Source organism: Rhinolophus hipposideros (genome assembly GCF_964194185.1).
Source record: "Rhinolophus hipposideros genome assembly, chromosome: 6".
In the NCBI taxonomy this organism is placed as follows: domain Eukaryota; kingdom Metazoa; phylum Chordata; class Mammalia; order Chiroptera; family Rhinolophidae; genus Rhinolophus; species Rhinolophus hipposideros.
Window position 1 is genome coordinate 42,413,887 of NC_138052.1, and position 26,334 is coordinate 42,440,220.

Genomic DNA, 26,334 nt, shown 5'->3' on the forward strand with positions numbered 1-26,334 from the left:
AAGTAATGTCATACTTAAATAGAACCTTATTCATCTGAAAGGAGGTTTTTGTGAGAGTGCTCAATGAATATGGATGAGTTTGAGCTAAGTGTGTATCAACACTCCAGGTTCTGTTCCTAACTCCGACTGCTCTTTTTCTGTCTCATTGACTAGCTCCTGTAGCTCTTTCTCCCTCCTAAGATGCAGTCCTTGGCTCAACTCTATTCTTCCCCTTTCTCTAAACTAATTCATACTCCCCTCTTCAGCCATTATGTTTTTCAAGTTCCCTGAAGTGAAATCTTTGGCTACAGTTGCTTTCACTCACATTCCAGTCCTAAATGCTAGACTTGCCACCACCTCAAACACAGTTTGCCTAAAACCAAAGTCAGTACGGCAGTTTCTCAAAATATAACATAATTCCAGCAATTCCACTTCTGAATATATTCGGATAATCAATAGAAGTGAAAGCAGGGGCTGGAACATATATTTGTACACCAACGTTCATGGTAGCATCATTCAAAATAGCAAAAAGATGGAAACATCCTAATGTCCATCAACAAATAAATGGATAAACAAAATGTAGTATAGATATATAATAGAATATTTATCTAAAAAAGGAATGAAATTCTGATACCTGCTACAACATGGATGAACCTTAAAGGTATTAAGCTATGTAAAATAAGACAGACACAAAAGAACAGATATTGTATGATTCCATTTACATGAGGTACCTAGAACTGACAAATTCACGGACAAAAAGTAGAATGGTGGTTGTGCCAGGGATGGGGGGGAGGAAGAAACGAGGAGTTATTATTTACTGGGTTGACAATTCAGAATGAGAAGATAAAATTTTTCTAGAGATGGATGTTGGTGGTTGCACAGCAATATGCATATACATAGTCTCAGTGAATTATACCCTTAAAGATGGAAAAAATGGTAAATGTTATGTTATGTACATGTTACCAAAATTAAAAAAAAAAACACAGTTATCTTTCTTTTACCCTCTCAAACAGCTTTTTCCTAAATCCTCCTATCTCCATTACATGTTTCTTTATATCTATCCAATATCCTCCACTCCTTATCCCCAGGTATCAGGAATTCTTCCTCTGAGTATCTTTCATACAACCAACAACCCCCTGCCATTCTCACTGTCACCATTCCAACTTAAAACTTCATCTTTTCTTAACTAATCTCCAAACCTCTACTTTCTTATTCTTCCAATCCAACCTGGACATTGATATCATAGCAAACCTCACGGAACATTTGTATCAATATGACCACTGCTCAAAAAGCTTGTTTACTGCTCACTTCTTATGAGATAAATCTATGTATTCTGGCAATTATAATTCATTCATTCATCTAGTACTTGCCAAACACTACTGAAGGCCTACTACGTGTCAGACATTCATCTTGGGTCTTGGAATTTTATAGTCTACAAAACAAAAATCACTGCCGCATGGAGCTTTCATTCTAATGGGAAGACATGGACAATGAATAAAATGTAGATCTTAAAAGGTGGCCATAAAAAACAGACAGGAAAAATAGAGCAGGGAAAAAGGAGAGAGGCGGGCACAGAGGAAAGGAGTCCATTTTCAATAGCTTTCCAGGGAAGGTCTCATTGAGAAGGTGATGTGTGAACAAAGACTGAGAAAAGAGGGCATGAACCAAGCAGATTATCCAGGGGGAGAACAAGAACAAAGCTCTTGAGGCAAGAGCAACGCTGGTATGTTTGAAGTACACCAATGAGGTTAATGTGGCTGAAGCTGAGTGAGCAAAGGGGAGAGGACCAGAAGACGGGGTTAGAGAAGTAACGGCGATGCACAGTGGGGATTGGGTAGAGCCCTGCGGTCCATAGTAAAGATCTGGCTTTTCCTCTGAGTTAGATAACAAGTCATTCTGAACAGAAAAATATCATGAACTGACTTTTGTTTTCATTGGATCACACTGGCTGCTGAGTGTAGAACTGATTTTAAAAGGCTTAAGGGTGGAAGCAGGAAGACCATTTAGTCGAATATTATAATCAATGAGGGGAGAGACGATGTGGCTTAGATGAGAGTAGTAGCAGTCCACATATAAGTAGTAGGCAGAATATTCTGAAGGTAGAGGCAACAGGATTTGCTTACCAATTGGATATGGAATGTAAGCGTGAGGGTAGCTAAGGAAGACACAAAGGTTCTTCACCTAAGCTCTTGGAAGAATTGTGTTGCCATTAATGAGTTCAGAGCACTGTGAGAGACTCAGGTGTGTTGGGGGGCAGGGGAAGGGGAAAGCAGAGATCCAGCTGTCACTGAGATATTGAGTGGGAAGTTGTATCCCTAACAATCTTTCTGTCCTTACTTTTGTCTACTTCTCACACAAACCCATCTGGTATTTTCAAGCTTATGAAATATAGGTTCACATTATTAAACATACTATGTGCTAAGAACTATATATTGTTTGCAACTACAGTGGGAGAAAACTTCAACGTATTAAGCAAGATGTTTGCTTATTTGTCTTACCAATCTGTGTTTCTTCATACCAATTACCTCTCTCTACCACTAAGAAAACAGCATATGTCCTGCCCTCAAGATACACTTCAGAGAGGAAAATAATGACACAGATGCATTTTCTTTACTTTTGAGGTTCAAAGTAGACTTTATCAATCTTTGACAAATCATGCTTAGCCAATTCCCCATTGCCTGAGATAGGAACCCACCCTCTATTCTCTGAGAAAGGAGCTGGAGTTAAAGGATTAGTGGAGGAAAGAGTATAGTGAAGACTGCGAGGGAACAAGATGGTAAGCAGATGGTATAGATCCCAAGTGACCCTGGATCCTTCCCCCTTCCAGAACTAGAAGGCTTTCAGGGTGAGGGGCTGATGGGGATAAGTTTAATGGTTATGTGTGGCTCAAACCAGATTGGAGCCTTAAGAGACCTTCAGCCTCATGCAAAAGTCCCAAGACTAGCATGGTGGAGAAGCAACAGCTGAGTGCAATGTTGAGGCAGATGAGTCCATAGTATCCCAATATGGGGAAAGAGCATTGCAATAGTACCAACTCCAGAAGGAGTACCATGGAGCAGAGTACCAACTCCAGAAAGAGCATGGAAGGGCCAAGAGAAGTCCATGAACTCAAGGGCTTTATGTACAATCAATAAGCTTGAGAGGAGCAAGAGTTTCCAGAACATGAAGAGTGGGACAAGAGTTAGAAAAATACACCCCCCCCCCGTACTTAAATGCCCCACAAGAATGTTGGAACAGTGAAAGTAGATCCAATCCTTCAACTGAAAATATTTTAAACTTGTATGTAACTCATTTATAGAACCTGACTTTATCATGTACCCCAACAAGACTGAGAACAATCCATAAAGTGAACAGATTAAACTGTCTGTCATTAAGAAGGTACAAGACTGAGAATCAAAATTAATTCAAGTTATAGAAATAAAAGAAGTTACATCACTGTAAGTCTCAATCTGAGACCTTTTCCATTACTGTATTTAAATTGTATAATATCTGCAGTAGTCTGAATAATGGCTCCAAAGACATCAGGTCCTAATCTCTGGAAGTTGTAGATGTTGCCTTATATAGCAAAGCCTTTCTAGATGTCTTTAACTTAAAGATATCGCAATGAAGAAATTATCCTGGATTATCCATGTCAGTCCTAAACCCAAACGTAAGTATCCTTACAAGAGAGAGACAGAAGAGATTTGAACAGACGGAAGAGGCAAGGACAATGTGACCACATAGGCAGAAACTGAAGTGATGCGGCCACAAGCCAAGGAATGATAGCAGCCACCAGAAGCAGGAAGAGGCAAGGGATGGAGTCCCGCTGATGCCCTCAGAAAGAGAATGGACCTGCCAACTCCTTCATTTCATCCCAGTGTAATTAGTTTTGGACTTTGCCTCCAGAATGGCTAAAGATTACATTTCTGTTGTTTTAAGCCACCACGTTGGTAGTAATTTGTTACAGCGGCCTTAGGAAACTAATACAATAATCTAATGAGCACATTTTATCTCCATTTTACAGCAAATTAAACTGAAGTTCAGAATAACAAACATGTCAGGACTTGAACAGCAGTTACATGTCAGCCGAGTCTGAGCTCCTTCCCTCTGCACAGCATTGCCTGTGCCTTCACTCCAGTTCCCACAGGTTGGGTGGGGTGTGGGGGTGGGGTAGGGCGGTGGGGCCATGGTGGGGGGGGGGTTGTCCCTTACACCTCTGCTGAGTCCATTTATATCCTGCTCGTTCTTTCAGTATCACCTAAAATCTCTCATGTTCCTGCAGTTCTCGTGTTTCAATCGCCTCAAATTCCTGTATTTTGAAATGTGTTAAATAAATATTTGCTAATTAAGTGAAAATAAACAACCACATTTTGAGTGGAAGGGGGAAAAAAAAATAATGGGCAATATTTCCAATTATATCAGTTTTAACCTCACATGAAAGTAACACAAATCATATGCATTTGGACTGCACCCAAAAAGGAAATAAAACAAAATGGATAGGAAAACCACACACATTTGGACAGCTATGACAAATGTGTAACAAAAGAACTCGCAGAGTAATATGTGATCACCAAAGAAAAGCAGAGCAGTCTAGTCAGGGTTTTACTGACCATATGCAAATAAAGCTCAGCATACCAATCTAGAAAGGAAAAATAAGGGATATGGTATCCACAGAAAATTTCACGGAACTGTAATACCAATTGTTTAAATAACGTAAGTACTAACATTAGGAAAATATGCTGGTGATTTTAAGAAGAAAAATTTATTCAAATAAAGCTAGCACAAACTAGAGTGTGTAAGAAAGCAAAAGACATACTTTCCATGCCTTCAAAGATTTCTGGTTCTACATATTGAAAATTCAGATAACATATAAGAAAGCAAATAAACAAAAGTCCAGAGGATGAAATGCAGCCACAGGGTCTTACCTCAGATACTCACCTGGTAACAGAGACAAAACTTTCTTATTACAGAATCTGGCTTTTAAAAATTGAATTATATTAAAGTAATCTTTTTAAATTTATGCATCCCCATCCCAAGTTGGAGGCACTGTCATATACCATCCCCCAACCAAGTCTCATTATGGTTAAAGGACTAATGCTACAATAATCCAAATAACCCTAAGAGGCATAACTGACGATCGGTTAATCATATCTTACCGAAAATTACTGTTGTTGTTTTTTTTAAAGGCAGATATCTAAGTAAATACAGACCTTAATAGGGAGAAAGTTCAACATGAAGATATGAGATGCCTAAATGGATTATTTCTTCTGAGAGGAAAAGAAAAATGCTAAAAGGAGAGGTGAAAAGTTACTAGAGACCACCTTTGTTTTGCCTAGGCCCAGGCATAAGACATCATAACCAAGAACTAAGGGAAAACAGAAACAAAGGAAATTACTGGTCTAGATGGCTTACAATACTTTCTCTTGACTCTTCTCCTTTAGTCCCATTCTTAAACCAAGCAGATTTTAACCAACTACGTAATCCTACAAATTTATAATGTTTTTTTTTTTTTTCTTTTTAGGAGGGCGCAGCTCACAGTGGCCCATGCGGGGATTGAACTGGCAACAGTGGTGTTATTAGCACCATGCTCTAACCAACTGAGCTAACTGGCCTCCCCTATAATGTATTTTTAAAATATCAAAAGAGAAACAAATCAATTCTATAACGAGGGGCCCTTTGCTGCAACATTTTAAAACACAGTTTTACAAACTATTACCCAGATGCTTTCTGAGTTCCCATTTGAGAAATGACCCCAGGTAACTAACTTTCACATAGATTCATCACCATTATTTTAAAGACCTTATTTTTAAAACTTCATAAATACATCTAAAATACTACATTAAAATATCTCATTAAAACTTCAAAGATACATTTTTTTAAAAAAAACTTTCGAAACTTTAGGCAATGGAAAGTGAATTACAATGATGAATACCACAGGTAGGAAAATAGGAAAGACCATTCTTAATTCACTTCAAGTTGGCAACCAAAAAGACGGAAAAGGGGAAAGGAAGCTTCCAAGAGTAAAAAAAAAAAGAAAGAAAGAAAGAAAGAAAAGAAAAATCTTTTTTGAAACAAAAACAAGTTTCATATTGCTTTAAATTTAATTTTTGTTTCTGACAGATCAGTGAAGTCTTATAGTTACAGAATGAAATATTACCAAATAATGATAATGACATATAATTCTGTTTCTATTTAATTTTCAGAAACTTTCTCTTCAAGGAAAAAAAAAGAAAGAAGAAAAAAGTTTCTTCTGAAACTGTTGATTTAACTTCAAAGTCTTTTAAAAAACCTCAATCCTCCCAGTATGGAAAGTATTCACCTGTGACCTTCTGCCTGAATTTCTTTGCTGAATCTACTGAAAGTACGGCATGGGGCTCAAATAGAAACCTGAGTCCCTACTCTTCTCATCACTTGATAAGAGAAGAAACAAGAGTGGCTTTTACCTCTGATTCACCCAGAAAACAATTCTTTGTATACCTTTGTTACAGGAAACTCCGGGAGACAAATGGTCCTTGTACTTTTCTGCGCTAGGTAGAAACTACATACATTTCGTCAATCTTATTTTCAGATAAAAATGAGCAACCTCTGACCAAGCAAAACAAAAACTGGAGAAGCAAGGAATAAAATAGGGCTCAATTTCTAAAAGGTTCCTTAACCTAAGAAAACTACTTAATACCAGCAAGATTCCCCCAGAAAATTGCCACCACCAAACTCAGCTCCCCGAGTCCAATAAGAGGAAAATCTTGACACTTCAGCTTGATGAGTACAAAGGCCTTAATGGACCATTCTTCAGCAAATCGAAATCATCCTCATATAAACTCGGACTGAACGATCACAACCTGTATTCACAGAAAGCCTATTTTTCCACAAGGTATCTGCATATATATTATCTCAACCTAAAGAGCTTAAAAACAGCTTCCATAAATTCTAAGTTACCTAATACATCCTTCAAGGACTCAGAGTAAATTTCCACCTGGACATGGCCTGTGATTTCTTTGGCTTCTTTTCTAAGTCTCTTCCTTCTGTGTACATTGCACTGCATCCTCTGAATGTTTGATATAAATATCTTACAACTGAATACAGCTTAGTTCAAAAACCATTTATTTGTCCCAAATCCTAGGTTACAAAGACACATGTATACACAGAGTTCCAACTCTAATGAAATTACTGTCTAGTTGTAATAATACGATCACTATTAATATAGTTGTGAAAATTAATATAGCAGCACAGAAGATAGGTACTTGGCCCAACCTGGAGCTTCAGGAAGATGTCTGAGCTAAGTCTTTAAAAATCTCTTTAAAAGTTAAAAAAAAAAAATATCTCTTGAGAAGTTTAAAAATTGTGTTTATTTCTTTTTTTTCTGATTACTAAAATAATATACTTCCATTACAGAAAATTTGAAAAACACAAACAGCTGATAATCACAATCCATCTTTAAACCTATCAATCAGGAATAACACTTAACATTTCAGTATATTCTCTTCTTGTCTTTTCTCTGGTCTATATGAGTATCTGTGTATATATTTTTCCAAAATTTATAAAATATTGTTTACATATAAACATATAAAAACACATACACATTTCCAAATTTTTGTGAAAAATATATACTTTTATTCAACCAGCATTATAATCTTATGTTTGCCCACATCAATCGTCAAAGGAAGAACTCCAAAACATAAACAAAAGCTGCATAACTTACATCCTATGGGTATACTGCAAATGATAGCATTCCCCTATTATTCTAGCATTAGGTTTTATTTTTCTAATTTATATAGTAAATAGTCCTGTTTCAATAGCCTTATACCTATTTCTTGTCCAAATGTGCTTGTTTCCCACACCCATCCATGGCATGCAGTTGTGGGAGTATCACCTCCCAGGACACAATTCATCACTATCACTCCTAGTGCTTCCTGTACCACGCTGTTATTTTCGGGATTTGCCATTTCTTAACGGATATATGAGAAAGGGTGGTGCCAGCAAGTGTCTTGACCGTCTAGGGGAACAGCTTCTGAGCCGCAGAAGTCTGAGCCCAGGGACTGCGCATATGGAAGAAGCAGGTATGCTCTCAGATGGAAAGGGTAACTCTATTTCATAAGGCTGAGCATGGGATGCCTCCAACTGCCTTTCTCTCTCTCCTTTCCCTAGATTATGGCACAAGGTTAGCCGTCAGTCAGCTTGGATAGCTGAGGGTTTTCACAGTACTTTGTTTACATAGGTATTTTTAGGAAACACTAGTCGTTATACTTTGCTGACATATTTTTACTAAAATTCCAAATAATCCTTGGAAGAGGCATAGCAGTTAGCCAGGTGAAAATGGTTGTGAAAGGATTTCCTGGGAATCTTAACAGCATGAGCAAGCAAAGCAAGGCATTGAAACCACCAGTGTATGCTGGCAACTGGAGACAGTTCTCCAATCTATAAATTAGAGGAGGGAGGGGTGAGGCACAGAGCGGGAGATAGGAGGGGGGCTCACGTCACAGGTGCTATGAGCCTTGCCAAGGACATTGGAACCCTAATGCAAGGAGAATCTGGCCTTCATGCAGATGGGTAACTTTGGTACAACCAGAGGCAAGGGGAACAGTTGTAAGACTAATGGAATACGAGGAGAGAGATGATGAGACTTGAACTCCGGCTATAAGGAGAAGTACCAAGAAGGAAAAAATCAGCTGGCCCAAGAGGCAGATTTAGTTATGAGCACTCTTTACTGGTTTCATATTTTTTATCTCCAACCTTAACATGCTACTAGAACACCAAGTCTCCTCAAAACTCAGCCCAGGGAGACAGAAGTCTCAGTAGAGAAGAAAGCGCAGTGCTACAAGTCTTGCAGGTGTCACAGTTATTTCTGCTGGCAATGAGGGTGACGGCACCCCTGACGGCTGGTGAATTCCAAACAGCACAGAAAGAACAACTACATATCAGCTCCAGACAACAACAACAAACACTTGAGCCTCTGTTGCAAAAGAAAAAGAAAAAAAGTGAAGTAGCAGCTTCAAAGCAGGTGGCTGTGAAGCATTCCTTCACTGCTGCTGTGCACTGCTTCTTTCTGAAAGAGATCACGTGGGTATCGCTGCACACATGAAAATGGTATAAAAGCCTCCAGTCATTCATTTTGCTTATTAAAGCTACTCCACAATGATATTCACAATAGAAATCTCAGTTGTCCCCAGCAATGACACTAAAATACAATTAATTCCTCTTCCTAAGGAGTCTAGAGGTATGCGCTTGAGGTACTGTGTTAATTGCCATGGCTTCATACCATGGCTTCAATTAGGAATCAAAATGGGAGCAAGACAAACATAGATCCCATTAAGTTCCAGAGGACTTAAAACTGAAGTTTCCCCCCCACCACCTTCCTCTTAACAATGATTATAAAAACAGAGGACTCCATCTGGGGAACTATAGTGACATCCAGTGGTTGTGAAGTAAAACACACCAGTTATAAAACTCAAGTTTATTACATCGTAAGACAAGGGGAAATATTTGTTCATATACTGATATTTTATACTCAATGTTTATAAAACTGTGTGTCCAACTAGAAACTCATCATAACATCATCCAAAGTCAGGCAAATCAACGGTTCATACCAAAGTCAGGATGTTTAGCTGCCTTCGATGATTTATTCCACCTATTAAAATTCTCAGCAGTCTTTATTAATAATTATGGGCAGAGGATATGAAATATTGATATTGTATTCAAAGTTTCAAATAGCATATTACTATTTATGTCGTGTAGAAATTCAAGAACAAGTCATTTCCAATGTGACCTTCTTGCTCAGCCAAAATAAATAGCTGGCTCTGCTATAAAGTGAACCAGGTTGGATCAGTTTGATCCTGATAATTTCAATACTACCTTAGTAAAGATTTATCTGAAAATGTTCTGGAGAGTTCAAAATGTAAACTTATAACATACAAGAGAGATAGAGATGGAAATTTAAACAGAGACGACCCAACAACAGAATCCCAGGAACATTTGCCTGATCTATTGGGGTGAGGAGAAACCAACGGGCTTTCAAGGAAAACACATACACTTTAGAATCTGACAGAATTTAGATCTGTGCAATATTTGACTCTGAGCAAGGTATTTCATCATCGAGTCTTTGTATTACTATATGTAAATGGAGATTAAAAAAACATACCTTGCATAAAAACATACCTTGCAGCGGGGTTGCTATGAAGCGAAGTACTGAGAGCATCTACCAAGATTAATGTAAAACCACTCACTCAGTGCCTTGCATGTATAAGATACACATTAACATTAGCTATAACACACATGCATTCATATTGAAAACACTAAGACGACTGAAATTTCTTTGGCCACAGAAAACATCACCCTGAAAACAGACTTTAGATTCCATAAACCTACCATATTTTGGATGTCAAGGGCTCCTTCTTCTGACGTTAGCAATTTGGAGTATGCTTTAATGGATCAGAAGCAACTGTAGCAGCTCATCTACTAACAACACAGAACGTCTCTGAAACTTTCCTAAGCTTATCTTGGACATTAAAGTGAACTAAAGTGCCGAAAACCTTCAACTGTTTTGTATCGCACAAGTCAAAATGTTCTTGCCTGTAAGGCTTCAGGATCTTGTAAACACTAAACCTTATCAATGCGCAGACTATAGGGTGAAGATAGTACAACAGGGCGTGCACAACTAGCAGAAATAGATGGGCAAGGATCAATCCAGGAAGACACCTAAAGGGCAAAATCTGCCTTCTGGCCTTCTTAGCAGTATCCTTGAAAAACTAAATCAGATCATACTGCCCTCTGACTCAAAGACCTCCAGTCCCTTTTCCTCTGACTCAGTGTAAAAGTTAAGTCCCTTCCATGACCTACGAGACCCTCCAGGAGCTGGCTCTGCAGCAGCTCAGTGAAGTGCTCTCCAGTTACACCCCACCTTACTGACTCCACTCCAGACACATCGACCTCCTGTCTGCTTCCTGCACATAAGCACACTGCCTCATCCGGGCCTTTCCACCTGCTGTTGCCTCTGTCTAGAACAATCTTCCATTTCACTGCAAAGCCTGCTGCTGTCGGCTTCAGGTCTCTACTCAAATGTCTCCATCTGGGAGGCCTTTTCTGGTCCCTCTACTTGAAGTGCATCTCCCCCTCACTACCCCACCCCCACCCTAGGACTCTGTCCCTCTTCCCTGCCTTCTTTTTCTCCCCAGTGCTTATCATCACTTAAGGGACTACACATTTCAGTCACTTTTTTTTTCTCCCCACTAGAATGCAAACTCACAAGGCAGTGCTTTTTTTCTAATAGGTTTGGTACAAAATAGTCACTAAATATTTACTAAATTGAGGAAGGCAAGAGGGAAAGGCAGGGAGAGTTCCTAGTTTATGTGGAGTCCATAAAGTGAAAAAAAACTAAAGTACTCAGGATGTATTTTTTAGTGTACACACACAAAGAAGGTAGACTACAAAAGTGAATGGAGAGTATAATTGGAGAGTGTGTTAAAACAGAGAAACTAATAAATGTCATCTCAGTGTTGTAAAACGATGGATAATATTGTTTACTTCTTGACATCTTTATTTCTCAGTTATTTACAATGAGCTGAATTATTTTTGTATCAAAAATATTTTTTAAGATAACAGATACCACCCCCTCTCTTTTAGAATTCTTTTCACTGAAAATTCATTATGTCAATCAAAGAAAGGTCAAGAGTATCTCCTGAACAATACACAGAACTGAGTAGCTGGTTACCAAAGTTTTGACAAATAGTTTGTCCACTGGTTCACTGAATCAAGGACACTCACAGAAGATTTACAGGTCAAGGTGTTAGTGGTTCATTTTACAGACAAGAGCATCTGCAGCTACATATCATCCTTAAGCGGGGAAATCCACTCTAGTTCTTTTCCTTCACTTTAACATGCAAATGAAGGAAGTTACTTAATACCACTGAATAGATATTGCAAGAGTATTTATAACCAGACCCACAAAAATTAAATGTACATAAATAAACACATCAGTTTTATATATTATGCTGAGGAAGACCAACAGTGGTTATGCTCCTGTTATATTGTTAAATAAAGAACTGGATGCCAGTAAATTAATTACACATTAGTATTTGGGTAGCATTAGTGTCTGCAATGTTTCTACTGTTTTAAAGACATAATCTGAGTGAAAAAACAAAAAGTACACAAGTAGCTCTAGAACTAAATTTCTTTCTCATAAGCTTTGGCCTAATGCATGGTTGATGAAGCCATAAGACAATATTCTCACACCTTTGATTTTATTTCAGTGGTTTCCAGAAAATACAGTAATGGAGAAATGTGTTTCTATTTGATGTCTAAAAGCTTAATTTATTATGGAGCTCAAATTAATTCTCAATGTTCCATTTTAAGCCTCTACATTAAAAGACTGTGTGTTTTATTCCTGTATAGAATTTGCAGTGGTCTCGGTGAAAACTGCTGCTTGATTTACAGAGTAGATTTTTATTACTGAACTTTGAGCCATTTATTAAGGATACATTGTAGTGACTATAACAGAACAAAAAATGTTTAAAAGTCTCCTTAAAATAAAAATGTAAGAGTATAAAGTACTGTAATTATATATTACACTAATTAAGAGCTATGTTCCGACAAGCACAAGTAAGTGAAACAGTTTGGAGTACGGCAGATACCGATTTGAGAGTTAACACCATATTTCTAGGAGATGAATTATCATGAACAGAAGTCAAATTAGTCACAAGTAGCAATGAAGCAAGTATAGGTGGGGTTTTTTCTGCCCTTGGGAGAGAGAGGCAGTAAGTCGCACTGCTCAAAATAGCGTACCTTCAGAATTCAGGTTTTCTTGGCAGGTATAGGCTCAGCTGTCAAGATCAGCTGACGGATTGTAGTTCATCAACTATCAACTGGGGGTCAGAGAAGATGGGCTGGGGTTCAGATCTTTGTGGAGACTGTCGAACTACAACATTCTTTTCCACAGGCTTCACTCTGTCTTCTCCCTGAGGTTCTGACATATTCTAGGACAATAGTCCTCAAATTGGAAGCACAGAAACACTTTCCGAAGGGTTCAAGAAATGCAGGTAGTTTTAAATGAGCCCCTTTTCAGAATCTTTTAAAACCAGATCCACCTAAGAACACACCTTTGCTGCCAATATCACCTTTATGCTATTTCATAAAGCAAAGGCAAACTTCTCATCTGAACTGAACCTTACTTTGGCTATTGCTCTGGGGTGTAAACCGTCTATGCAGCAAACAAAGGGAACATTTTATATACTGGTACCTAGCTTTGCAAGAAAGTGTATGACCCACAACTAGATATAAAATTCTCAATTCTTCCAAAACAAACAGAAGAAATTAATTCCGCTGTCACTGACAAATTACTTAAAATAACTTTAATGATTTATTACTAAAAGTTTTTTTTTTTTTTGACATATACCATATTTTGCCATATATAAAGCACACTTTTTTGCCCAAATCTGTGAGGGAAAAATAAGGGTGAGCATTATACAGGGGCAGACCTAACTGTTTTTAATTCTTTTATTTATGCTTACGAGTTTAAAGCATAACTTTAGAAATCTATAACGATATCCATATGCAAAATAATACCCTGGAATAAGATTATCAGTTTTGTGGAACTTACGATGAACTTGCAACGAGGAAGAGTTCTTGGCCTTCTATGATGCATGACTATCGTAAATACCGGTACATAAAATTTCTTAGACCTTGTATCTGTTCTTGTGTTTTGTAATTATTTGCAACATAAAATTTCTTGTACCAGTATATGTTAAAAAAATAAATGCTACAATTCCTTTATAATACAAAACCCAAGTACTAAATATAAACAAATAAAAATTTGAATTAAAAAATTAAAATGAAAGATATTTTTTCCCCTGAAAGTTTGGGCCAAAAACATGGATGCGCACTATACACAGCAAAATACGGTAATACCAAGGAGTTTATGGTAAGGTAAATAATAACCCCCAAAAGATATCCACATCTTAAATCCTGGAACCTACGAATGTTACCTTCTATGGCCAAAACAAAGGACTTTGTAGATTGAGTTAAGAGGTCTTGAAATGAGGAGATTATCCTGGATTATCTGGGTAGGCCCTAAATGCTACTGTTCTTGTAAGAGAGAGCAGAGGGAGATTTGACACAGACATAAGAGGAGAAGGCAATATGACCACAGAGGTAAAGATCTTAGTGATGGCGCCAACAGCCAAGGCATGAGCTGCCACCAGAAACTGGAAGAGGCAAGGAACAGATTCTCTCCTAGAGCCTCTGGAGGAAATGCATTCCTGAGGACACCTTCGTTTCAGCCCAAGAATCAGTGATACTGATTTTAGACTTCTGGCCTCCAGAATTGTGAGAGAATAAATATTTGGTTGTTTTAAGGCACCCGGTTTGTGATAATTTGTTACAACAGCTACAGGAAACTAATCCAGAATTCAAAGAATTGAATGGCATTGCCGTAACTTCTTCCTTTCTCAACAACTTATTATGGGAGCATGTTTTTCAACACTAATATCTGTAAAAATGAGAGAGGAGAAAGAAAATTGTTGCCAATCATGTCTCACTCTAGGAGAAGAATAAAAATTATTTTGTAACTTATTAAAAGATTTGGAAAGAAAGAAACAAAATCCTCAAAAGTTCACAATAGAGAGATGCGTTTCCAATTAACAATGTTTTTTAAAAGGTTATTCTTTATGTTTATGACTTAAAATGTGAATAAGTTACTTATTTCTTCAAGAAAAATTTAGGGTGTATGCTCCCCTAAAGAGAACCACCACTGTGGGTCCTCCCCATGTGTGCCCTACACTCAGTTCAAAAAATAGTTCAAATAACCACTTATTGTATTAACTTCTCAGAAAATGTGTATTGTGCTACTAAAGATTATTATGGCATTTACCTTTCCATCAATTTGGACTCTATGTTTTGCTCAAAAATACATCATTATTTAATAAACAAAGAGGAGTGGTCAATGTGTAATATTTCTACCCTTATTTCCATTTGTTCTATTATTTTTGTCTCTTCACCACCAATACCAAAAATAAAAGAATAAAGAAAAGGACTATACATTCTGTTCTTTTATTTTTCTATATCTGAAGAAAATGTTTGCCATATGATCAAAACTAGAAGGGACAGAAAAGCAATATGTAACTATGACTCTGTATCCTTACCTAGACCTATGTGAGGCAGGTGCTCAAAAAGGGTCCAGCTGTGGTCATCGACGTAATGGTTCTTCAGGATCAATAGCTGGCAAACATCTCGGGCAGTTATATCACTGGGAACCTCAAAAGCCCTGCTAGTTTCATCTTCACTGTATACTTTAATTACCTGTGTAGATAGAAATAAGAAAATGAACTAAAAAACCCAATTAAAAATATCATCACAGTAAGTCATCAAACTTATTGGTTGAGCTGATTACAAAGTCCTTACACAGTTTCCTGTACATCTAATTTATTTATAATTAAGTGACTGTTACTCTTCCCTAGAGTTGTTTACAACATGTCGAAGTCACTTTGTCCAACAACTTCCACTGTCTTCTCTTCAGTGTCTAAACAAGTGGCCAGTGACCATTTAACGTCCTTTCCCTACCACTCTGGCCCATTAAAAAGCTATGTATCTCTTTTCAGCATTTAAATTTTTTCTTACTATTTTAAATCCCATAAGTAATCCAAGTAACATGGGTTATTTATTCCTAGATATACTCAAGTAGTAAAAGCAATAAATAGCATCCGATTTTTTGAAAAGATTTCTCTATTTCCAGTATGGCAGTTTTGCCAAAGACTTGCGAGATGTTCACCAAATCTTCTTTCTTTTCTCCATTTCTATTAATTGTGCCCATGGGATTCCATTTTAGTCAATGGGATGGAAGGACATTCAATGTGGCACATTCCAGGCCTAGCCCATAAAAATCTCCCACATATTGTCCCCCATTCTCTTGGGACCCCCCTCTCACTGAATGGAAATGAGTACAAGAACCTACCAGAGAGGAAAGCCATGAAACAAAAGGAGCCTTTGTCCCTAAACAACCACAGGAAAGTTGCCCAACTAGGAATCCCCATATGATACTTGGACATGAACAAGAAACACATTTTTATTATGTTAACTCACTGTGAATTTGTACCTATCTATTAGAGCAGTTATGTTACCCTAATTTATACACAATTAGTTTTGCATACAATATTCCCCTTAACATTTACCAAGCTGTGTTTGCTGCTAGAATTTCCACTATTAATATATTGCCATAACAATAGTATAGTAAGATCAACACACACACCCAAAAGTGGGAAATGGTAAGACAATTCAACATAATACATCTGTTACAAAAACATGACATTTGAACATCTTAAGTAATTGAAACAAATGCAAATTAAAATGATGTATCAATTCTGTCCTATCCATTTTTTAATTATACTTAATGACAGTGCAATAGCAGTTGCTCTCTTACAATTAAGATAGTGATATAAATTGGAGAACTATTTTGTACACCTATTGAAAAGTATTTATCAAAAATATCAAAAGTTTCTTTACTTTGGCCCAGTAATTCTACTTAAGCAAACTATCCTAATAAGTCTGTCCTAAATGTGGAAAATGGCGTTAGGCATAGACATGTCCAGCAAAGCATTGTCTATAATTCTATCATTCTAAAGACTCAACAAGGAAAGAATGGTAAACTACAGTACTTTCACAGAATGGGAAATTAGATGGTCCTTACAAATGTTCTTCAAGGAAATGGTATAAGAACTTTCAAAAATTCTTCAGTAAAATCAAATCAGGGCACAAAAGTATATGTTATGTGGTACAGTGCAAACTTACTCATTGAATTTGGCTACCAGGCACTTACCCCTTTTCTAAGAGTATTCTGATTGCCTTTTAGAGCACCACCCCTCCCCTCACCATCAGTCTTTGCGATTCTTTGCTCCACCTTCAGCTAGAGATGGTGTGCTGGAGCTGCAGGAACAACCTTGTAAGGACTAATTGTGAAAATTTAGAAACTTTGCAAGCCAGGCATCTTGAAATCTACCATGGCGGGAGAGTACATATATCAAAGACATTGACAATTGCTACAAAAGTGGCCTTAAAAAAAAATTTCTTTTTAAGCCAGTTTTCCAGTGTACCGCTGACTCAGCCCCCGGTAAAACATGTGATCCAGACTGACCCATCAACACCTAGAATCCCCCTGGCAACAATGATTCCTTCAGAGATGGGTATATTACCTGATCAGAGCCAGTCAGAACCAATCTGGTATTGGTCCACATAACCATATGGTGAGCTCTCTTTTCTGTTGGGCAGATGTAGGGTAAACCTGCTACAATTCATAGAGACAAAGACTGTGGGAAAATGGGACCCAGACGGAGTTAGCCTTGCCAAGAGATGAAAAGAGTTCTGAGACTATCATTGAGCCCCTGGATCAAGGAGCATTTGAATTCTTTGTGTTTTTATCATTTGTGTGCTGAGGCCATGAGCTTGTAGAGGTAACACCCACCTACTTATCTCCCTTGTTCTAGCCATGGACTCCTCCAACTCATTCTCCATACCGACAGCAGAATAAACTTTCTAATAGCCAATCCAATCAGGTCACTCTGTTATTAAAACTCTTCATTAGCTCCTCACTGTCCTAATTCAAGCAGCTCATTGCGTTTATTAAGACCCCAAGTAAGGTACAGGTCATTTGCTAAGTGTTTTAATATAAAGCCATCACAGACAGAGATGGTTGTTACCTTCAGAGAGCTTCAAGTCTAGCAGATAAGTAGTATTAAAAACAATAAAAGTACAGCAAGTCACTAAATTATAAAATGGGGGTTAGGAGAGGCCCAAAAAACATCTGGGAAAAACCAATATTTAAGCCAAGACTTAAAGGAGGAATGGGTAGGAGTTAGGCAAGGAGCAGGTAAGAGCCTTTCAGGCTAAGGGAACAGAGATGTGCGAAGTCCCTGGGACTTGAAGGAAGAATTTGGCAGGTTCTAAGGATTAAAAGGAGTCAGGGATGGCAGGAACAGCAAAGAGGGTAGTCCTAAGGAAACTGAGTGGTAACCAGCATGACAGTATTGACAGGGATGGAAGAACCTAAATCACAATTGACTTCAGAATCATCAAGCTTACAAGTGCTAAACAAGCTCATGGACATGAATACATCTCACAAGGGAGAAAAAAAAGAACAATAACAAAAAAGAGACTCTAGCTCTGAACCCTAAGAAATTCCAATATTTAACAGTGAGCTCGAGGCAAGAAAGCCTGAAAGATAAAGTGAGGTAGGAAGAGAACCAGGGGAGTGGGACTTCATGGGATAAAATCCAAACTGCTTAGAATGCACACTCCCCAGCATCCTAGCCTATGGAAGAGATCATTCTGTGATCCTAGCCAAAAATGACAAACACTTGCAACCCATTTTTTCTTAGTTGCATATGAGGTATCCTTTACTTGGAATCATGCCCCAACCACCAACAATATGCTTTCTTTGGAAAATTCCTACTTATCATTTGGCCCCAGTTTCCATGGCACTTCTTCCAGAAAGTCTTCCCTGACTGCCCATGGCTTTGTAACGTGCCCCTCTTATGTGCTCTTATTTTGTATTTGCATGTCTTCCTCCTCATGCAGTACTAGTTCCTCCTGTACTAGTAAGCTCCTATAAGAAAAACCTGTTTGTTCACCATTTGTCATCATATCCTAGGGACCTAGCCCAAGGCAGTGCGTGGCTTAATAAAGATCTTTGGAATGAATGAACTTTGTAACCCTGCAAAGCCGATCAAAGTGTTTTGCACACAGTAGGTACTCAAAGCATATTTGTAAATTTCAATTTAAAAACATTTTGGTACAAATTATATGAGTAATTTAATTTTTACACTCAGGAAATTAAAATTCTTCTCAATGAGCAACAGATATACTTTTTCTTCATATAAATAAGCCTAGGTAAGCATTGACTCAATGTTGCTGCTAATGGGCAATTCTGAGTTTTTGAAGTCATTGAGGCAGCCAAAAGTTATATGAAAAAGGTCATAAAAATATACTGTCAAAATCAGATGTGATTGAGCTTTTGTTTCAGTTCATTTATTTTGTGGTTAATGCACGTGGTTCACTGAGACTCCGAGAGCTGTAGGCAATCTCAGTGACGCCCATGCCTGCATTTGAGTAGGCGACTGTTGTGAAGTGTGTAGCTTCATTATTTGTGTCTGTACTAGACAACCAGCAGGGCGCCAAAGGATGCCGTCCCCGACACATCCATGAGGTTAGTGACTGGATCAAGCACTAGTGGGTGCTTCTACCAAAAGCCAAGTGAAGACGACCATTCCTGAAAGGACGAGAAGAGCCAACCTTGGGGCTGCTCCATCATGTGAGACAAGGAGGACCCACTCTTTCAGTGCCCTCCGAGAACGGCTGCACAAGAAATGGGGCAATTGGGAATGGCCTGGTGGCTGCTGACTAGGTTCCTTGCACTTTCTGACTACCCGTGATTTCTGACTGTAAACTCCTATCACCTGGGGTGACAGAAGCATGCCTCTTATTGGTCATGCTCTATCTTTTATATCAGAGGCGCCAAGAAAATGAAAAACTGGAGACATTCTGAAGCTTAGGCCAAATTCAAGAAGACGACAAGAACAGAGCAAGAGGTAAAGTTGGGGAAAATAAAAAAAGAAAGCTAACCAATCAGAAAAGCCATTATTTTCTTCAAACTGTTGCTGCCAATTTGAAAGAAATAAGTTGTCAAGAATCAAGACACATAAATTTAGAAGGGCTAGGCCAACTTAGAATTTTGGAATAGGTACATGTACTAATTTTTTATACAAATAACACCTGCTAAGAGAAAAACTTAATACTTGTTTTGGAGCTCCATTTCAATTTTTTTTTAAAAATCCTATTTAATGCTGATATTTGTCCAAAATACACATTTATCTATGAATGATAAATGTACATTTTGATTGACATTCCACGGCAGTAAATCCTTGTCATCTTTTAGATCAATTCAGTAATTATGAAAAATCTTTACACTAGCCAATGGGATGCCTTTGTTAAAAGTCTAATTTTATTTCCATTTATTGCTCTTTAAAATTTAAGAAAAGGGGAACGTTAATCTAAGACTTAACTCTTTAGGAGAGTTGACTACTAGGCTTCTTGCCAAAAGTATGACTATACTAAAACTTCCTATTTAAGAAAAGAAATCTTCAGAAAAGATACATGACTAGTATCGATTAAAACTGAGTTAAAAACTTTTGTGATCATGTAAAAACCAAATAGCAGAACTGTTCTTAAGAATCATTAGAGCAAAATACTGGTATCCTGTTTCCTCCATATACTGAGAGGTGAAAAAGAGATTTGAAGATCATGTGTGTATTATCATGCTATTTAATAAAGGGATATTACATATCTCCAGGTCAGTTGCCAAATTCACAGATTACTTTGTAAAGTGAAAAACAGGGTAAGAAGAATATTAACCATATCAATTTATCTAGAAGATCATTTGAAACTGTACACCAGCAGGAAGAAATCCTGCCTGGACCCTAAAGAACATGAGGAACTGTATTTGTTTCACCAGTGGACAAATACTTGCCTAGTAAGAGAGAAACACACTGATACAGTTGGTCTATAACATCCCCACCAGCATAAAGAGAGAGAGCACCCAGCAGCCAACAGTGTACACACAGGCTATGTTCAGGAAGCCCTTCGTGTTGCTGAAATTCTGTCACTCAGAACAACCTCGGCCTTGGGAGTGGTTTACAGCTCCAAACACTGCTCTGGGAGTACATGGCATAAGCAAGGAAAACGTACTGTACAGACACAGCAGCCCCTGCAAGGGTTCCACTGGGATGTGGGCGGAACAGATCTCTATTTTGGCTGGTATCCTTATCAAGGCAGTCTACACTTGATACCTCAACTCCCCTAGCCTGCCCTCCATAAAAAGGAAGGGGAGGCAAGAAATTAACAAAGCCCATTATTAAAACAGTAGACACAACAATGTTCAAATATAGAGACAGCACAAAATGGTTAACTTTTCGGAAAAAGGCTTGAGTTCTCTAAACCTTGAGACTAAAAGAGACAAAATATTTAAAATATAAGGCCATTTCTGGAAAAATAAACAGAGAGATCAAGTTTGAAAGTTGATTCAATATATATCACTTTGCCCCCATAGCACACCAAGTATTTATCTCTACACGGATAATTCTGATTTTCAGAGCAGAATATATGGAAAGCCTTAAGCAAGCATTGAGCAAGGGCTAAACAGCCAGCCTTTCTCCTCTGGCCTGTGGACCCCAGGAATGTGATGGCAAGAGATAGCCAGGTCCTTTTCCAACCTGGTTCACACTAGGATATTCGAAAGAAACTCAGGTTGTCATTTGGTCATTTGGCAATGATACTGCGGAGAAAGGGCCATTGGCCCCCATAGTCAGTAATTAGATACTGACTGGAGAACTTTCCCCCATTTATCCTGTTTCTCCAGAGGCGGAAGGAAAGAAGAGGGATAATCATTCAGCAGGGAGAGAGAGAGAGAGGGAGAGAGAGAAGGGGAGGGTGGGAGAGGGGGAAGAAAAAAAGACTGTTGGGGTGTGCTTATCTTCTGTGTCAAAGTTTCCATTTTAGGAGCACAAATTTAATTTTTAAATTAACTGCATTTAAATACCACATTTAATTCCTGTTAATTTTTTTATTTAAAATAATTTAAACACCACATTTAAATACCAAGATCTTGTGATGAAAAGTATATAGCTTTTAAACAGAAAACAAATTTTCATTTATTATATCTATTAAATATATGTGTTGTTTATATATAATTAATAGAAAATAAGAATTAATCAGAAACAGTCTCAGAGATACAGAGAAAAAAACTGAGAGTTACTAGATGGGCGGGGGGTGGATATGAGGGAGAAGGTGATTAGAGGGGATTAGAAAGCACAAATTGGTGACCACAATACTGCCACGGGGATATGAAAGACAGTTTGGGGAATATAATCAATAATGTTGTAAAGATTATGTAGGGTGTCAGATGGGCACTTGTCTTATTAGGAAGACCACTTCATGGACAGGGTAGATGCCTGACCACTGCAGTGTACACTGGAAACTAAAGCTGAATAATACTGAATGTCAACTATAATTATATATATATATATATATATATATATATATATATATATATATGGTCACAGGATGTGGAGCACAGCATAAAGAATAGAGTCAATGGAACTGTAACAGCTATATACAATCAGCTCTAACGTGTCTTTTGGAGCAAAAATTAATATAAGTCCCAGTCTTATTTTAATATAATATAAGACCAAGTCTTAATATAATATAATACAATATAATATAATATAATACAATATAATACTGGGTCTTATGTAATGTAATAATAAGACCGAGTCTCATATTAATTTTTGCTCCAAAAGATACATTAGAGCTGATTGACCAGTTACATCTTATTTTCGGGGAAACATGGTAGGTCCCAGAGTAAAACTTAATTCTACAGTTCTTCATAGTTCACCGTCCAAGCACAGTAGGATTTTAAAGCCATCTTTTAATGTTTCTAATATTTTTAACAGATAGGCAACGTACTTAAGACATGTGAAATATTTTTATATCGAGGTCAGAGTAGCCCTGGACTTTTACATTCTTCTAAATAAGGAACACAGTGTCCTACGATAAGAGGAGACATTCTTAGATATTTTGAATTAAGCAACTTAATGTGTTCCCTTGAAAGGGATGGAAAATAATATATTCATTATTACTTATTCTAAATCTCTAACAAAATGTTATATTTTAAAAACAAAGCCTGTTCCAAAAGACTCTAACAGCTCAAGAAAAGCTGTTGCTTCTTTATTACCATCCTGTATCATTTTGCTAGCTGTCAAATACTTATTTAAGAGCAAAATAGTACACAGTTTAGAGAAATCAGTTAGCAGGGAGTCAAATTCTCTTTTGAGATATTCAACAACACATTGATTTTGGCATGACAATACATACTTGATTGGTTATAAGATATTAACTCAATATAGATATTGTCACCAAAATCAGAATTACAGGAATTGATTGACACAAAGAGGTCCATTCCATATACCTACGTCCCCTTTTCAACTTTGCTCCCCATAATCCCTTCCTTATTCTCTTAACTCCAACCATATATTTTTTTCCCTCAGTTTCCTGAGATAGTCCTTTCCTGACAGACACAGGACTTTGCACATACTGTTCCTGCTGCCTCAGACAGTGTCTCTCCACCTTCTACTTCTCATCCCTCAGATAAACCACGAAGGAAGCGTTCAATGACCCTCCCAGGGTAGGTCCAGGCTCTCTGTTCTATGTACGTGGATGTTCAGCTTTGTAATTACTATGCATGGGCCTCCACTACTCAGAAAGCTGCGTGACAGCAGGGATGACATCAACGTTTGCTTCCCATCATATCTCCAGCAGTTAGCACAGGACTTGGCACATAGTGAGCCACCAAAAATATTTTTAGTGATGAAGGAAACCATCATGCGTAGCTGGTAGGAGACAATGTTAGGGATTCCAAAACAGTAGCTCTAAAACCTCACAGGGTTTGAAAATCTCTAGGGGAGAAGAGATACACACGAACCAAAGAGAAAATACAGGTAAGGTTTCCTGAAATTTGTGAACTGAACAAAGGTGGATTAGGAGACCTCTATGGCACGTTTCAAGTCTGGGATTCTGTGAGAATTCAAAAAAAAGGTAGGAAGACACCTGTGTGGGACAACCATTATGAGCAAAGACACGAAGGCCTGACAGTAAAAAATATGCACAGAACAGTAAACAAAGCACTTTGCCAAGATCAGAGGGACTAAGTTATGAAAACCAGGTGAGGAATCACAGGTGCCTGTGAAAGGTATCTGCATCCAGAACTGCTGAATACTGGTTTCCATAAATACAACTAGAGAGGGGGCCACTACAATAGGGGATCGTTTTAAAGACATACAAGTGACAGGGTACCTTCTTCAATGGTTGAAGATAGAGCATTAAGCTTTAAATGACTGTTTTACAAGCCTATGATTACAAAGAGGTAAGAGAATAAGGATAAATGGCCACATGGTGACTTAATCATTTAGGAACAGGTTCAGCTACAAGTAATAGAAAAGCTACCCTACACTGGCTTATTAATCAAATTGAGGTTTACTTATTTTTTTCTCCCATTTGAAACCAGAAGCGAACAGCTCGGGGTTTGGTGAGGCAGATCCATCAGGCCATCACGGACCCAGGCTCTTTCTGTTGGTCCACAACGCTGAAGGTCACATGATGCATCACCCCCACACCACTTCGTAAAAACTCTGAATGGTATACATTTGCATGTTATTACATTTCAAGGGGAAAATTACAGGGCATGCCTGGATAGAGACGAACCAATTCAGAGTTAAAGGACCTGTGTTACTGGGGATCCATACAGGTCTTCCATAAGTTCTGGATCTAAATTCAAATGCAAGGGTAGAGTTTTACGATGTATTAATTTGTTTCCCAGCCAGCATCAGGCCAGACCAAAGAGGCCCAGTACAGCCTCACTACTGGAAGTGCCCCAAACTTGGCAGCGCAGGGGTTTAGCACTGCCACACCTGGCAGCTGGGATCAGTGACACTGCCGAATCATGCCCCGTCTAGGCTTCCAACCAAGAGAAGAAAGACAGTCTGCAGGCAAAGGAGACCCACAAAGTCTCCTTAAAGTCCTTCTCCTCTATCCCCTACTCAGATCTTCCCCTTTTTGTTCTTGCCTCAGGCCAAGAGCCTTGCAGACTGCTCCTTCCAAGGACTTCTTTTCTCCCTTGAGGGTAGAAAGAGGCTCACTCAAGTGGGGGTGCAATTTTACAAAGAGAGAAATTGGAAGCCCTTTCAGTTTGCTCTGTTATGTGGTAGAAAAATATGGCAAAAGAAACAGCTCCAATTTCATTATAAAAGAAGGTAAACATTGAAAATGAAGTTTAAAACTATCCTAAACCATAGTTGCACATATACACTCATATATACAGAAGTATGTATACATGTTAGCCTAGGACCTCAATCCAGTCTGAATAATAAAGAGGGTCAAATCACAAATCCCACAGTTCCCAATGACTTCATCAAAGGAGTGTTCTCTGAAGCCTCAGTGTTTTTAAAACTTATGCAATTCCTGTGAAGATGCCAGTGCTGATTAATTCATCTTTGAAGTGAAAAAACCTTCACAAGTGCTAATGCTTATTCATATTTAAAGCAAAAAAAAAAAAAAAAAAGCCACTGGTCATGCTTATGTTGGACACAGTGTTATTCCAGTATCTCATTTCAGTTTTTAAGCAATCATTTATTCCCAAAATAACCATCAGACATGTCTAAGCAAAAAAAGTTAAAAATTGTTTCACAGTGAGAAAAGACAAGTTGGGGGAGGGGGAAGGAAGAAGTGATTAAAAGAAAAGAGGAAAATACGAAGAGAGGAAAGAACATTTATTAGACCCCAGGACATATCACAATTCTTGAGCTGGCTGGCATCAGCTAAAGCACTTTTAGGAACTACCTTACTTCACTGATTTTTAAAAACACGCTTTTTCACACTTCACTGAAATTTGGGTGAAATTTACTGTCAACAGTATGTCACAGTTTAATTGGAAACGTATAAAATAATTATGCTTCTTGTAATTTAAGGTGTCACAGAAGCCATAAATTTGCTATGTTCAGTCTTTCTGGAATATTTGGGGGCATTATCTGACAAACTTATAATAGCATACAAAATATCACTTTCTAGACCTAAGACAACACTAGGAACAAATAATTTATGTCCATTTTTGCAATTTTACCTTTGCTTCATTTTTCTAAATATTTATTGATATCAGTATAAAACATATGTAAAGCATATTCCTTTAAAAGAAATGAAATCAATACTGTTAGAATCATAAAATACTAACAGTTAGAAGGGTTTTGGAGAACATCCACTAAAATTCTCCGATTTTACAAAAAAAGAAGCCAAGGCTGGAAAGGCTGTGACTTGCCCAGGATCTCCAGCTGGTCACTGGCAGAGCCAGCCATGGAAGCCTGTCTCTACTCTACTCATCCGACTTTCATCCTACTTTAAGCTGCTGCTTATATACACCATCTTGGATAAAACTATTAGATAACTAAACACTAGAACACAAAAATGCATATATATCCCAAAGCACCTCATTTTTTGAATATCAAAAAAGGGTTTTTTTCTTTGTACTTCACTTTTCTCAGCATAACTTGACAGAAAAATTGCATATATCAAATAGCCAGCAGAGGGAGTCTCTATTTTTCACTGGATGCAAATAGAGAAAGGAAAATATGTTTTGAAAATTACAACTTTAACAGCTAACCCTACAGAGGTCCTGCTTAATATAATTACAAGCTTTTAACAAAGTTTAAATCTATTCCTAAATATTCTTAACTTTTTGAACTGTTAAGGTAAATCATGCCTCTATCTTAAACTTCAATAAGAGGAATGTTGGTATATACT

At 37.8% G+C, this 26,334-nt stretch overlaps 1 protein-coding gene across 2 annotated transcripts in view; it reads right to left on the reverse strand.

Moving 5' to 3' along the window:
* Positions 1-26,334, reverse strand: part of GRB14 (growth factor receptor bound protein 14) — a 114,972-nt gene that overhangs the window by 26,855 nt on the left and 61,783 nt on the right. For both annotated transcript variants that reach the window (XM_081050685.1, XM_081050686.1), the window contains one exon: positions 15,087-15,243. In XM_081050685.1, the coding sequence (XP_080906811.1) occupies positions 15,087-15,243 (157 nt within the window). The remainder of the gene's footprint in view (positions 1-15,086; positions 15,244-26,334) is intronic.